The sequence below is a fragment of the Dipodomys merriami genome, unplaced genomic scaffold, assembly GCF_024711535.1.
Source record: "Dipodomys merriami isolate MVZ:Mamm:240054 unplaced genomic scaffold, mDipMer1.0.p SCAF_13, whole genome shotgun sequence".
Lineage (NCBI taxonomy): Eukaryota > Metazoa > Chordata > Mammalia > Rodentia > Heteromyidae > Dipodomys > Dipodomys merriami.
Genome location: NW_027202604.1, coordinates 37218820 through 37233703, shown reverse-complemented (window position 1 = coordinate 37233703; position 14884 = coordinate 37218820). Strand labels below are relative to the sequence as shown.

Below are 14884 nucleotides of genomic sequence, written 5' to 3'. Positions count from 1 at the left end.
AGTGAAAGCTGGGACAAGTCTATCTAGAAAACAACCAATTAGTTATGATTTATCATTTATTTATTTTCAGTCCCTGTGATCAGGAGCCACCCTAAAAAACCACTTAGAAATCTTAATATTTTACTGAACATTAATAGTCCACCACTTTCTTACCCCCACTTATAAATGTGAATATAGATTTCCTAAACTTACTATTTTAAACATATCTAACCTTTTAAATAACCATTTCTGTTGTTATCTGTACACTGTCTAGTTCCTTCTTGTCGTCCTGGGAAAACTGATCCCTGACTTGAGATCTTTCTCTTCCTCTGTAAAGACAGATGGAAAGTAACTATTTAGAGAACATACTATTGCTTTTTCATATAAGAGTACCAAGACTGATTTTTAAAATGAGGTCCTCAAACAATGATTACTCATGTATTAGAAGGGGTTTAGATACATACCTGCATTGTCTTTACAGATACTAGAAGAATTACTATTCTCATTACTTTGGTATAGGTGCGGAGTTCTACTCTCTTGGGGTACAGATGATGTTTGAGTCATCCCTTCTTCCAAGGCTTGCTTTATCCAGCGCTATAATGGGGGAAAAAAACCCCAGAGAATTATCAACGACCATTTCAAACTATTTAGTACACCTACTTTAAAAAGCACTAACCAGGTCAATTCAATATACAACAACGAGTGAGAAATTCAATCCAACACATTCATTCAGGGCCACAGTCAAGTGTTGTACTTCAACATACTAAAACATTGCCTCATCAATTCCTTCTACCAGGCAAAATCCTGAAAAAGTCAGGAATACACATATTGAGATTTCAATTAAAAAAAACCAACACTAAAAAAAAAAAAACAAAAACAGGAACCAAACAAACAAAAAACAGATTATTGTTCAACTTTCATACTGGTTAGGAAAAGATAAACAAGAGATAAAGAAGAAATTTTAGCATTTATTTGAGAGACTGGTCATATACAACAAAACTAGTAAGTAAATGTCCGTAACAAGAAAGATAAAGACCTCTTTAAGATCTGCCCTCTGCTAGGGATGTTGAAAGTAGTAAAAGATTCACAGAAGATACTGGATGGTAGTAAAAAATAGCTCTTCACTATACGTACCAAAAGATTTTAATTTACTCTCAAGTGGAATATCATATGAACTTCTCTCCCCTATGAAGTAGCTTGATTAAACTATGCATGAATAATGCTAATCACAAGAAATGACCCTTTGCAGAAATAAAAAAAAGACCTTCCTAATCAGTTATAATTTTTGGTAGTGAATACTGAAATCTAAATTGATGAGAAATCAGTAAGTCTACTTTAAAAACTAGGATAGTAAAATTATGCGTCCTGTGGAAGAGAAAATTTCTTACCTGTAATTGTGTTCTCTTAAGATACACAGTTGTAGGTTGCTCACCATTCTGTGGCTCTCCTGCCCTGACATAAGACAGATCGAATTTTGATAAACATCAATTTCTGAGTTAAACCCTCCCCAAAATAGGAAGAGTAAAGCTGAATTATTATAAGTTGACACCTCTAGAGAACATGTATTACAGGTAAGTAATTATCTTCACCAAAGAAAGCAATTCTAGGAGACGTTTTTTCCTCTCTTAGAAACTTAGGAGGCAATTCAGGGTAATTTACTAAGAAAAATCATGTTAATGTCATTATGGTCTGTCAAATTAAAAAAAACAAACAAACATGAAGAGGTAAGAATGAATGAGTACATTAGAAAAAGAGGTATCAAGGGTCATTTGAATCATAATAATATTCTAGTATATGACCAAGTCTCTGAAAAGTCAAGATAGAGAAGAAACTTTCTTCAATACAGAACACTGATATAAAGATGAAGTGTCAGAAGCACAGATCCTTAGAGCTAGGAAGAGACCTCTGAGGTCATCTTGTCCAAAGCACTAATTTCATAGATGGGAAAAATTAGGCCTAGAAAGACAAAATGTTGAAAAGGTTAAATGTTAAACAGACATAGTATTTTTCCTTCAGAGCAGATGACAACTTATTTGAAGTCGCCGAGATTTCCTCAAGAAAAACTAATTATATACAACACACACACACACACACACACACACACACACACACACACACACACACACACACACACACACACACACACACACACACACACACACACACACACACACACACACACACACACACACAAAAAAAAACTGTTGAGTAGATATACCCACAAAAGAATTTACATTCGGGATGTAATGACTACAAAAAAGGAACATATAAAACCAGAAAAGGGGCAATGGAGGAATAAGATATTGCCACAGCTGGTTTTAAGGTTATAAATATAACAAGTATAATCAAATTCCTTCTTCTTTGTCTGGTTGCAGAATTTCTTTTTTTTTTTTAAAAAAGGTAACATGAAAATATCTTTGCATCAAACAAGTTCCAATAACCCCTACAGAATAATTTGAAACCCCCTTGTCCTAACTATCTAAGTTGTATGTGGTTTTGGCAAGTTATAAAACCTTTCTAAAACAAAGCTCCTGAACCTAAAAACTATGGCCAATAATCTCAACTGCATGAAGCTGTCATGGAGATAGTAAAGGAAGCTGACAGCATAGTACTTACTAGAAGCATAGCAAAGCTGCAATTTATTTTTAGCTAATTATCAGTGGTAGGTTTTAAGACTCACAGATTAATAACCCTCAGTGTACAAACCTAAATATTGGTGTAAAGCCCAGTGGTTCTAAGGAATGGGCCTGGGAGACTAAATGCATTATGCATATAAAACACAGGAAGACGTGACTGATAGGCTTCATGGCTGTTTACATATACTTTTGTTGTAACAAATGTAGCGACAAAACTTAAATGTCTTATATTGATTTTTTTTTTTTCGGTTGGTTGTGGGCTTGAACTCCCTGTGTTCTTCAGCTCAAGGAGAGCACTCTACCACTGGAGCCACAGCGCCACTTCTGATTTTCTAGTGGTTTATTGGAGATAAGAATCTCAGGACTTTCCTGCCCAGGCTGGGTTTGAACCGTGATGCTCAGATCTCAGCCTCCTGAGTAGCTAGGATTACAGGCATGAGCCACCAGCGCCCAGCTTTTATACTGATTTTAATTTAGCAGGCCTATATCCTTTAATCAGAGACAGACTAATGGACCTATTAGTAGAAGGAATAGATACTGTTTGGTCCTATGGAGAATAGTTTATCCTCCTCTATTTATTTGTTTAACATATACTCTGAGGGATTTTCAGAATTTTATTACAGTTTGATTTAGTAATGGAAATATCCTTACATACTGAAGCAGGTAAGTCTTTTCAAATTAACCTAAAATTAACTGTTCCCCACCTCCACCCAGGATAAAACTGATGTTAGTTTCTAGCTGAAATATGTAATTCATTTATTTTGCCCATATGAAGCTTACTGTTATACAGTACATCCTGGATTCGTTTTCAACAAATACTAAAACAGAGATTAAAGTATAAACAACTGAAATCAAGTGCTAGGGACACAACTTAAGTGGTAGAGCACTTGCCTAGCAAGCAGGAGAGCCTGAATTTAAAACCTAGTACTGACAAAGAAAAAAAGATCTAAACTTAAGAATATTAAATTTTAATTGAAATAATATAGTCTTAAGAAAGTTCAATGTATTAAGTCCAACCATAACTATATAAAAATATTTATGCCTAAGGATGAGGGTTGAGGATATGTATAGGATACATATATAGTTCAGTAGTAAAAGTGCTTGCCTACTACTTGCAAAATCTAGTACTGAAACAGACTAATGAAAGTGTTCAGATAAAAAAATGGGATTTCTAGCTGTTGCCAATGGAGGTAACAAAGAGAGCTACAGATGTTAAGTCCTAAACCAAAACCAGGTAAAAAGAGCTCAAAGAATGGATTTTGTGTGGAATTTGAAGTGACAATCCTAAACATGTTTTTGGTTTTCCTAGATATCCACTAGTTGGAAAAGCAAGATGAGAACAAGAAACTCATAACTATGCATCAGAATTACTGAGAAAACATTTTAAGAAGTTAGTTCATAGTTACAACAAGAACAGTACTAAATTACTGACACCCTTTCTCAAAGACTAAAATTCTACTATCTGGCTTAATAAAACGCTTAAGTGGTCAACATCCTTCACAATCTATGGCTATGAGCAGCCAAACACAAAAGAAAAAGCTCTTTCATGTACATTCTGCCATCTCTCAACTTGTTCTTCCTTTAGACTCAAGGCTCCATGTCCTTTCTAATTTTCAACATGTATTTAAGATGATTCTTTTTTTTTTTTTTTTTTTAGGTTGGTCGTGTGCTTGAACTCTGGGCCTGGGTGCTGTCCTGAGCTCTTCAGCTCATGGTGAGTGCTCTACCACTTGAGTCACAGCACCATTTCAATTTTCTGATGATTAATTGGAGACAAGAGTCTCAGGAACTTTCCTGCCTGGGCGGGGCTGGCTTTAAACCGCAATCTTAAGATTACAGGCATGAACCACTGGCACCTGGCTGATTCTTAATGAGGACTGAGCAATGTAAAAAACATAGCAGGAAGAGAGATTCTCAGTTTCACATGCCATAGTAGAGATAAGAGCTCTCTAATTATTTTTTTTTTTTTAAGAAAGGGACCAGGTAGTTCAGGTTTGTTATGAACACTTGATCCTCTTACTTCAAACCCTAAGTGATGGGATTATAGATGTGAACCACTATACTAGTGATACCACCTTCACTTATTTTTTTTTTTTGTTTGGGTTTTTTTTTTTTAACTGTATTTTTTTTGTCTTTTCTTTTTTGGTACTGGGGATCGAAACCAGGACGTTGCACTTGCTAGGCAAGCGCTTTGCCACTGAGCTACATCCCAGCCCTCACTTATTTTTTTAAAATCTAATACAATTTTTTTTACATAGCAAGTTATGATTATTATTTTTAAAAAATCAGATCTAGTTAATCTAAGTGACTTGGTACAGGATAGTTTCCCAGGGAAGTGATTTTCCTTCATCCCTGAAACAAATTTCCTTAAGAAAATGGCTTTGCAGAAATTTTCTTTCTCTTTTTGCCAGTCCTGGGGCTTGAACTCTGGGCCAGTGGGCTGTTCTTGAGTTCTTTTGCTCAAGGCTAGCACTCTAACACTTGAGCCACAGGGCCACTTCCAGCTTTTTCTGTGATTGTAAGAGTCTTATAGACTTTACTCCCCTAGCTGGCTTGTAACCAGGATCCTCATATCTCAGTCTCCTGATTAGCTAGGATTATAGGCATGAACCATTAGTGCCAGGCTGAAATTTTCTTTCTTTCTTGTTTTTTTTGGTGCCACTACTGGGGTTTGAACTCAGGGCCTGAGCACTATCCCTGAGCATTTTTGCTCAAGGCTAATGCTCTACCATGAGTCTCAACTCCACTTTCAGCTTTTTGGTGGTTAATTGGAGATAAGAGTCTCAGGATTTTTCTGCCTGGGCTGGCTTCAAACTGTGACCTTCAGATCTCAGTGAGCCACCAATGCCTGACTCTATTTTGTTTTTAAATATAGTTTTCATTGTTTTAATTCTAACACTTGAAAGTAACTCATGTTTCTGCATTATCTACAAACCCTTTTTTTTTTTGGTCGGTTGTGGCACTTGAACTCAGGGCCTGGGCGCTGTCCCTCAGCTCTTCAGCTCAAGGCGAGCGCTCTACCACTTGAGCTACAATGCCACTTCCGTTTTTCTAGTGGTTTATTGGAGATAAGAGTCTCACTGACTTTCTTGCCCGGGCTGGCTTTGAACCTTGATCCTCATATCTCAGCCTCCTGAGTAGCTAGGATTACAGGTGTGAGCCACCGGCGCCTGGCAAACCCTTTCTTTAAAGGTCTGAACAAATGGGAGTTTTCCCAAATAAACCCAACAAGTAACTCAAATACTTAGGTAAGAGAAGACTTTCTGTTATGTATGCTGCTAATTCAGCAGCAGTTTCTTTCATTTACACAGATATTGCTGTTGCCCTCCTCCCATCCATAGCCCATATCACTTTGGCTCACCTTTCATGCCTCCCAAACCCCCAAGAAATGATTTCTGTTCTTTGGGGAAAGAGAAAAGCTTTAAGTTTGTTGGAGTCAGGGAAGACCTGCCTGGAGTTGGAGACTTCATCACATCAAATAATCTACATGCAGCATCCTCATGTACGTGATGCCAGTGGAGGAGGGCAATGGCAGACACTGAGGAAGGCAGCCTGAATCCAGATCTGAGGATAAGAGAAAAGGATGTTCCAGGGAACAGAACTCTACCTCAAAGGAAGACCAAATGAAAGGGTGTCCTAAACTCTAAAATCACTGAAAGGACATTATAGACCTAAGGAAGTGATCTACTCCTGTGGGACATTTATGGAAAATATTGAGGACTTCTGGGAATTAAGAAAGTACATTCCAAAAACCATCAACAAACAATGCCACTGGATTCAAAACCACTAAATAGCTAAAAAGAGGTTATAATGAGACGGAGAGAGCGAGAGAGACAGAATTTTTTTAAAATAGTAGTTTCTATATTCTCTAGGGAATAAATAGTCTAACATGTTGTCATCTGATCAAGAAACAGGAAACATGTCAATTACAGTAGGGTCTTTCCTCTAATCTCCTTCAAGTAATAATAGTGACTGAATTAATTCAAAACACAATTTTATAAAGTTTACTATCCAACAGTGGTAGAATACCTAGGGGCCCAATCTCACAATAATCACCAATGGACATGCTAACCAATATCACAAGAGCATACACAAAACATATCCCTTCCTACTCAATCATCAACTGCTGTGTGCTCTTAGCCAGTAACCTCAAGGGTTCTCAGAAGAGATGACAGAGTAATCACAAATTTTAACACCAAAATTTCAGTTTACCATCCCCATGGTCATACTGGTTACTGATGCACCAGTGTTCATGTTGAGCAATTAACTCATTATAAACTCACACAGGTATCTAGAGAATATGTTAAATGTCACAACTATAGGCATCCTAGGTTAAAACAAATGAACAAACAATACAAAAAAAAAAAACCCATCCCAAAACAAAACAAAAAATACCCCAAATACCCACACATATTCACAGACATACCTTCTTACAGGAGCTGAATGTGCCATCAGGCAGAAGGGGCCTTCGACGCCTCTCAGGCATAAAAGGTGAGCCAAAGCGAATGTAGTGTTTTGGGGTGGTGCAAATTAATGGGGAATGAATAAGACCCGGTAACATGTTCAGGGTTGTGGCCAGTACAGTTGGATCTGTGGTGATACGTAAGGGACATTCCACAGGGCACTCTTGCTTCTCTGCTTTGTCATTCAACCATTCTGTAACTAGATACTATGGTTAAAAGAAAAAAAGAAGAGACTGTTAGTTAATGCTGAAGATATAACAGCCAGAGGCAGGACTGAAGACCACAAAGACAAACCTCATTTAGAAACTAGGACAGATACAAGCAGCTGCAGTGAGGATGAATTGAGCATTCAGAACGCAAGCATATCCTCCTGTCCCCTCCCCATGCCCGCTAAGATGAATAATTTTTGCTATCTGTGCTTTAGGCTCTGCCTAACAATAATGGCAAAAAGTAGCAGAATGGCTTCAGCCTTAATCAGTACATTTTAATCTAAAACTTTCAATCCACACACACAGAGATTACTTTTTCTAGAGGTCCTTTTGTTTTAGCTAAAACAACCCTTGCCAGACTAGACTCACAAAAATATATTTGTGACTTACCTTTTTGGTTTTTGGGTACTTAGTTACAGCACGGTTGACATGGGATCCGGTAACTGATAGCACAGTTGGGTCAGTGCCTGGTAACTGTCTGTTTTCTCCTGAACTCTCTATACTTCCAGCTTCAGTAGGAGTTACTGAGCTATTATTTCCTCCTTCTTCCAAGGCAGCTTGTGACAATTCTGCCTGTTGTGCACTGGCCTGCTTCTGGCGCTTTAGTCTTTGGGCTGAACTGCTCCGGTACCGAGAAATTCGACTCTTCGGTCGGGGCCTAGAAGGCTTTGCTGGAGGTGGTTTGGGGACTGTTTTTTCTGCTGCAATATCCTGTAACAATACCAGGGTTAAATTCTTACAATCCAGTTTCTTATCTTTATTAAGCATTCTCAATGCCTAGTGGTAAAAAAGGTAAGAATTTAGAACCAGTCATTTAAAATGAATGAAGATGAAAAAAGTACAAATTTAAGTCAGCCGATGAGGATATAGATTAATATATGGGTTATTTCTACTTTTTTTTTTTTTTTTGTTGGTTGTGGAGCCTGAACTCTAGGCCTGAGTGCTGTCCCTCAGCTCTTCAGCTCAAGGCTAGCGCTCTATCACTTGAGCCACAGTGCCACTTCAGTTTTTTTCTGCTTATATGGTGCTGGAACCCAGGGCCTCATGCATGCAAGGCAAGCGCTCTACCACTGAAGTCACCTTCCCGGCCCTTATTTCTACTTCTAGTAAGTATCTGCAAAATAGGCTAAAGATAGCTTCCTAATGTTAGGATTATTAGCAGGGAACAAAATTCTCTGTGTTTCTTTTCTAGACAGTGAGTTATTTTAGCTTAAGGCTTAGATTCATGGTCTGGGTAGGGAGGAAAAAGATGGCCTATCCTAATAAAGGTAAAGTACATAACAGGGTTATACAAAGACCAATGTGAGGGAAAAAGATATTTATTTTGTTTGTTGGTGGTATGGACTGAACCCATGAGTTACTCCACAAAGTCAAAAAGTAAATGATTTCTATAATTCCACCAATAGTTTATTAGGCAGAAACAATACTAAAGTTCTATTCTAGTCTGAAGCGCCTATCATTCAAATATGACAACTTGTCTCCCTGAACCCCACAAATTAGTTGATAAAAACCTTAAATGTCTTTAAGGTTTCTTTTCTTTTCAACAGAGCAAAGACAACATTTCCCTGATTTCAAAAGGTAAGTAAATGACATTATCAAAGACAAGGATGCCTAGATTCTAGAATCTTTTTATTTCTTACCCCTGCTTGAGAAGACCTCCGGGTGTTCACACCAATAGTTTGTGGGGTGCTAGGGATGGCAATGTTTGAAGCAGGGTTGCTAATTTCAGATTCTGGGGCCTCAGTTTTTGTCTCTTCTCCAGTAGGAGTCTCTGAGGTGGTAGTAGTAATCTCGATGTCAGAACTGCTCTGCTCCAAGGGCTGATCCCGCCGTTTCTTTCTTTTTTCTAAATTTTCGAAAGCATGCATGATGGCTTCAACCTTTCTATCCTCCCGGGTCTAGAAAAAAAGCAGAAGCTGTCATTTCAGAAGTATTATTGATGGACATTCATAGAAACTCATCTAACTACAAGTAAAATGATATATACATTGTTGAGAAAGAAAGATTAAAAAATAAATATTTTAAATACTGAAAACAGTTGTAAAACAAAGGTCAAACTTGAGCTTTTAAAAGTTAGGCCAGCTATTTAAAAAACTTTAGGTAGACAACAAAATCAATTTCCTTTTGTATTTCAGTTTAGTAACTTAAGTAAAAAAAAAAAACAAACTTTTTTTTTTTTTTTTTGGGTCGGTTGTGGGGCCTGAACTCTGGGCCTGGACACTGGCCCTCAGCTCTTCAGCTCAAGGCTAGCGGCTCTACCACTTGAGCCATAGCGCCACTTCCAGCTTTTTTCTTTTTGCTTATGTGGTGCTGAGGAATTGAACCCAGGGCCTCATGCATGCAAGGCAAGCGCTCTACCACTGAGCCACCTTACCAGCTCCTTAAGTAAAAATTTTGAACTTTTCATGAGCACAAATAAGTAACACTGGTATTGGGCATAAAAATAAGCTTTTTAAAAAAGCCAGTTCTGGGGCTTGAACTCAGGGCCTGGGAACTGTCCCTGAGGATTTTTGATCAAGGCTAGTGCTCTACCACTTGAGCCATAGCTCCACTTGTGGATTTTTGGTTATTATTGGAGATACAGAGTTTCATGGACTTTATAGCCTGTGCTGGCTTCAAATTGTGATTTCAGTTCTTGGTCTCCACAGCTAGGATTACAGGTATGTGCTTGGTTAAAACTAATTTTTTAATCGAAATAACTGGGAGGGTGCTTTGATTAGGATCTGCAATATACTCTAAAGGTTCACTCAAGCGGTGAAAGCTTGAAATTACCCTCCCCCCGCCGCCACCCCCCCCCCCCCCAATGGAAGCAGTATTGGGAGCTGGAGGATTTCAATAGGAAGGAGGACCTGCTTGGAGGCAGTAAGTTGTAGGCTTGAGTTTGAAGATTATATCTAAAACAGGGTTTTGTCTCTGTTCCATTGAGTTTGAGCCTGTACACCATGGATTCAAACTTCTCAACTAGTGAGCCATAGTAAACCTTTGTATTTAAGTTGTTTTCTTAGGTATTTTTTCAGAGCAATGTAAAGCTGACTTTTATTTTTTAAAACTCAAATCAAGGAAATTAATAAAATCTAGCTTAGGGAATAAGCCTTAACTGTGACCTCCAAATTAGATCAAAGAGATGATGGAAAGTTAAAAGAGAAGGGTTCACATAATGTAGGTAGAAGGAATCAAAAGAAGCAAAGGGATGTTGGATGACACTCACCCTCCTGCTATGAGCTGGGTTCTCCTGGTCATCAATAACTTCTTCTTTCTCTTCTTCCGGTTTTTCTTCTGGATTGTCTACTTCCTTTAAGATAGATAGAATATTATGGTGCATTTAAAATCTGAGATAAAGCAATCTGCTTAATTCTGGTAGCTTATGGCTTCCTAGAAACTGCTTTCAGTACTTAGAAGTGTTACTCATGTAAGGTTACAAGGTAAACACAGATACTTCATTCACTGGCCTGAATCCTGAAAAGTTACCTGATTTTTTTTTTTTTTTTGGTCCGGTTGTGGGGACTGAACTCTGGGCCTGGGCGCTGTCCCTCAGCTCTTCAGCTCAAGGCTAGTGCTCTACCACTTGAGCCACAGCGCCACTTCCAGCTTTTTTCTTTTTGCTTATGTGGTGCTGAGGAATTGAACCCAGGGCCTCATGCATTGCAAGGCAAGCGCTTTACCACTGAGCCACCTTCCCAGCCCAAGTTACCTGATTTAAAAAAATTTTTTTTTCTATGCTATGAATGAAAAACCCAGTACTTTGTCATGCTACTAGGCAAGCAATGTATACTGAGATATTGAAAGATGTTCTTGGCATTACATGAAGAAAATTAACGCTCAGTTTCATTGATATAAATACCACTAAGTATTATTACAGATTCCCTAAAACATGTGGAAAGTTGGCAGTTACTTCATTTGGAGAGGACTGAGACCATAACATTTTGATGTCTAGGAAAGATTACCTCATGATCACTGGATACATTTACTTTTTCTGGAACTTCTTGTGGTTGCTGGTCATTATTTTCTTCTGGAGCTTCATTCTGCTGCTCCATCTCTAGTTCTTTCCGTCGTGCTTTTCTACGTCTGGTCTCTGCTCCAATGATGGGTAGGGTTGGAGGGGGTGGGAGTGGCAATTCGGCAGCATTAGGATTCCTTTTCTGAATAGGGCAATTCCGGTTCCCCTTGTGACATGCACAGTCCACTTTATAATTACTGCTCCAAAGAAACAACCACAAGGCCTGTTTCAATATCACTGAAAATCTGGTATATTAACCATTCACCCAAATGAAACATCAGCATAATTTCCTTCAATATTATCTTTGAATAAGTTAAACAAAGCATGATAGAGTACTTATGAGCACTTTTTTTTTTTTTTGGCGGTCGTGGGGCTTGAACTCTGGGCCTGGGCGCTGTCCCTCAGCTCTTCAGCTCAAGGCGAGCCCTCTACCACTTGAGCTACAGCGACACTTCCGGTTTTCTGGTGGTTTATTGGAGATAGGAGTCTCATGGTCTCTCCTGCCCGGGCTGGCTTTGAACCGAGATCCTCAGATCTCAGCCTCCTGAGTAGCTAGGATTACAGGCGTGAGCCACCAGCGCCCGGCTTGAGCACTTTTTTTGATAGTATATATTTTTTGTATATCCCTAAGTCTATGCCTCCAAATAATAAAAAATAAAGCCAGACCAAACAATTAAATTCTCCAATTTATTCTTATGATGTTGATTGAGTAGGCAGTAAGCCAGGCAGTATAAATTCATTTTACTGCATGACTTTTATTTTCTCCCAAACCACAAAGGGAGAAAAAGCTTCTACTTTATAAATCCCACTACATACTACCTATGACTTGTTACCTCTATTCTTCTGTATTATCACATACTGTATGATTTAGTGGTTTGAGTAGATGGTGTAAATCATTACAAATCTCATTCCTTTTAGATTCTAGTACAAATGCTCTGTGCATAAGAATTGTTACACCTGAGTATGTCTCTTACACATCTTTTATAATTAAGAATAATAAGTCAATATCTTTATTAGGAGACTTGATGCGCTTAAGCTTCTTTAAAAAAAGTCTTTTTTTCCTCCTTCACAATCCTTAGAGGAAAAAAAATCACTCATGCATAAAAAGATTGAGCAGAGAAAAAAAAAGAATAATAACGAATGGGCATAGATCTTAAGGAGTGTCGAAAGCTTAATGTATTCATGTTAGGAAAGATTTATGAAGTCTTACCAGTTACTATACTCATAATCAAATGCAATGGTGACCTCAGCATCCTTGGTGATGGCAGATACAGCATAGATACACAGGTGAATCATCCCATCTGCAATCATGTGTCTCACCTGTATAAACAAGGCAATTTTCCATGAAAAGGAAAAGAACTCCTTTATCCAAGTAATTTTTTCCTGATTCAGAGTTACAATACACTACTCTTTAACTTTATTCTTCATGTGAAATTATTACATTATGAGAGCAAGAGCTTCTAAATTTATAAGACTTCTTGTAATAACTTTTGAGATATTTGAAGTCAGGGCAAAATCACTGCTTTACATCTTTTTTTTGGGATAGTCCTAGGGTTTGAACACAGGAGCTGGGCTCTGTCCCTGAACTTTTGTGTTCAAGGCTAGTATTTTACCATTTGAGCTACAGCTCCACTTCAGCTTTTTGTGGTTAACTGGAGATAAGAGTCTCACAGACTTTCTTGCCTAGGCTGGCTTTGAACCACGATCCTCAGATCTCAGTCTCCTTGCTTTACATCTTAGAAGTATTTTTAGCTCTGTAAGAGAACTGAAAATCACTAGCCTGTAAATAAAGCTCTTGATAAAGCATTTGTTGTGATGGCACTGAATAATAAACTCTAGAAATGTCGAGAATGTCTCTTATAATACTTTTCCCTAAAGCCTGCACATGACTTCTTAATGAGTCTAGCTCTGACTTCTCAGCAAATGTTTTCCTGCTTTTTCCCATTTTTGCCTTCTCTAGAGAAATTTCATTCCTTGCGTTCTATCTCTTGCATTGAAACACATCTATCAACTACAGACCTTCATCTGAGTACAATTCTCAGATTGTTTCTTCATAAACTTGTCCTTGGGTGGTTCCATTAAAAGAAAAGTTACTACAGATATCTTACCTCTGCATTTGGTGTACATGATCTTCTGATGAACCGAGCATCATTACCGAAAGTACGGGCATCCACACACATCTCTACACCATTGAATTTTGAGTAGAAGAGCACAAAGGGATATGGTCTAGGGATACAATTAAAATTCCTGTAAATCTTGATAAACAAAATGGTCACCCCATGTCTCTAAATATGATGCAAATGCTGACAGAAGCAGCAGCAATCTTTTGCAATGCTTTAACTTGAAAAACATCACATGCTATTCTGCTTTTGATTAAAGAATGTGTACAAAGCAAAGACTGTTGTGTTTGGAAAGGAGTTATCACTACTTTATACACTGAACAATTAGCAGATTTATTTGCATTTTTGTACAAATAGAGAAGACACATAAGCTTTTTTCCAAGAGTAGTTTATCAACCAGGATATTTACAGCAATACTATTCAGAACTTCAGTAGCTCTCAGTGTTCAATGAATGATGCTCTTACTTTTTGAAGAAATGCCCATTGACCTCAAATTGTTGCCGTAACATGACTTTCCCACGATACTCTATTATAAGAGTATCCAAAGCCAAATCTCTTGCAGCCCTCAGGATTTTGCGATGCTTTTGAACACGAGTGACTCTTCCCAGCTGTAACTGAATAAACCAACATGTTAACATTAGATACCAACAGCAGCTTAGTAGACATTTAAAATATTTCATAATTGTCAAAAATGCACCAACATTTGCGGGTTTTTATAAGTTATGTTATTTAGCTTGACGACCAGAAAATTTTGAAATTGATAGAAGCTCAATTTTTGTAGGAACTCCATCTACTGAACCTGCCACCCCAGAAAAGACAAGAAAAGATCAAATAAAAACACATTGTAAAAATTTCTGTAGCTCTACAAAACTAAGAATGAGTTTAGCTTTCTACAAATCTTTCATAATTCCTATCTAGGCTACGTTCCAAGGTAATTCATCTACTTTTGATTAATAAAAGCACAGTTTAAAAATATACATATCTAAACATTCTCAAGTGACTATAACCTGTTTTTGGCTGAAGATAATCAATAGTTGCTAAATTTGTTATTTTCAGATACTATGTATTTGAAAGACACAGTAATTCAAACCCATACCCTCTCTTCCTAGGTTATATACCTCAACCACTTAGTTTTAGTATTTAACCCTTTGGTCCTTACCTGCATTTGGGAACCAATAACTGTATTATTACAGGCCAATTCAGTCTTATTAATAGTGTCTAAAATAGCAGGTTTGCCCACAAATTCCTTGTTAGAATGCAGATGTTGTTCAAGGGCGTTTTGTACATCTGCACTGTATTGATTAGTGAAGGCTTCTTCATACTGATCAGTCCATAGTCTTATTCGATTTTCCCAGCCCTCAGTTGTATTCTCATCTAAATTCTGTGCTTCAGAGGGAGAATTCTGCAGAGAACAAAAGTAAGTAGGTTAGTAGAATCCATGTATAACAAGGAGGGGAAGACACAGAGAAAACATGTTTCC

At 37.8% G+C, this 14884-nt stretch overlaps 1 protein-coding gene across 16 annotated transcripts in view; it reads right to left on the bottom strand.

Annotated features, from left to right (window-relative positions):
• Positions 1-14884, bottom strand: part of LOC138824779 (histone-lysine N-methyltransferase SETD5) — an 85112-nt gene that overhangs the window by 32011 nt on the left and 38217 nt on the right. For 10 of the 16 annotated variants that reach the window (XM_070019022.1, XM_070019017.1, XM_070019026.1 and 7 more), the window contains 10 exons: positions 14564-14806; positions 13870-14018; positions 13393-13510; positions 12495-12604; positions 11232-11484; positions 10496-10579; positions 8928-9185; positions 7678-7998; positions 7042-7284; positions 444-573 (listed from right to left, as the gene is read on the bottom strand). In XM_070019022.1, the coding sequence (XP_069875123.1) occupies positions 444-573; positions 7042-7284; positions 7678-7998; positions 8928-9185; positions 10496-10579; positions 11232-11484; positions 12495-12604; positions 13393-13510; positions 13870-14018; positions 14564-14806 (1909 nt within the window). The remainder of the gene's footprint in view (positions 1-443; positions 574-7041; positions 7285-7677; positions 7999-8927; positions 9186-10495; positions 10580-11231; positions 11485-12494; positions 12605-13392; positions 13511-13869; positions 14019-14563; positions 14807-14884) is intronic. The other 6 variants (XM_070019029.1, XM_070019031.1, XM_070019021.1 and 3 more) reach the window with 1 other exon arrangement.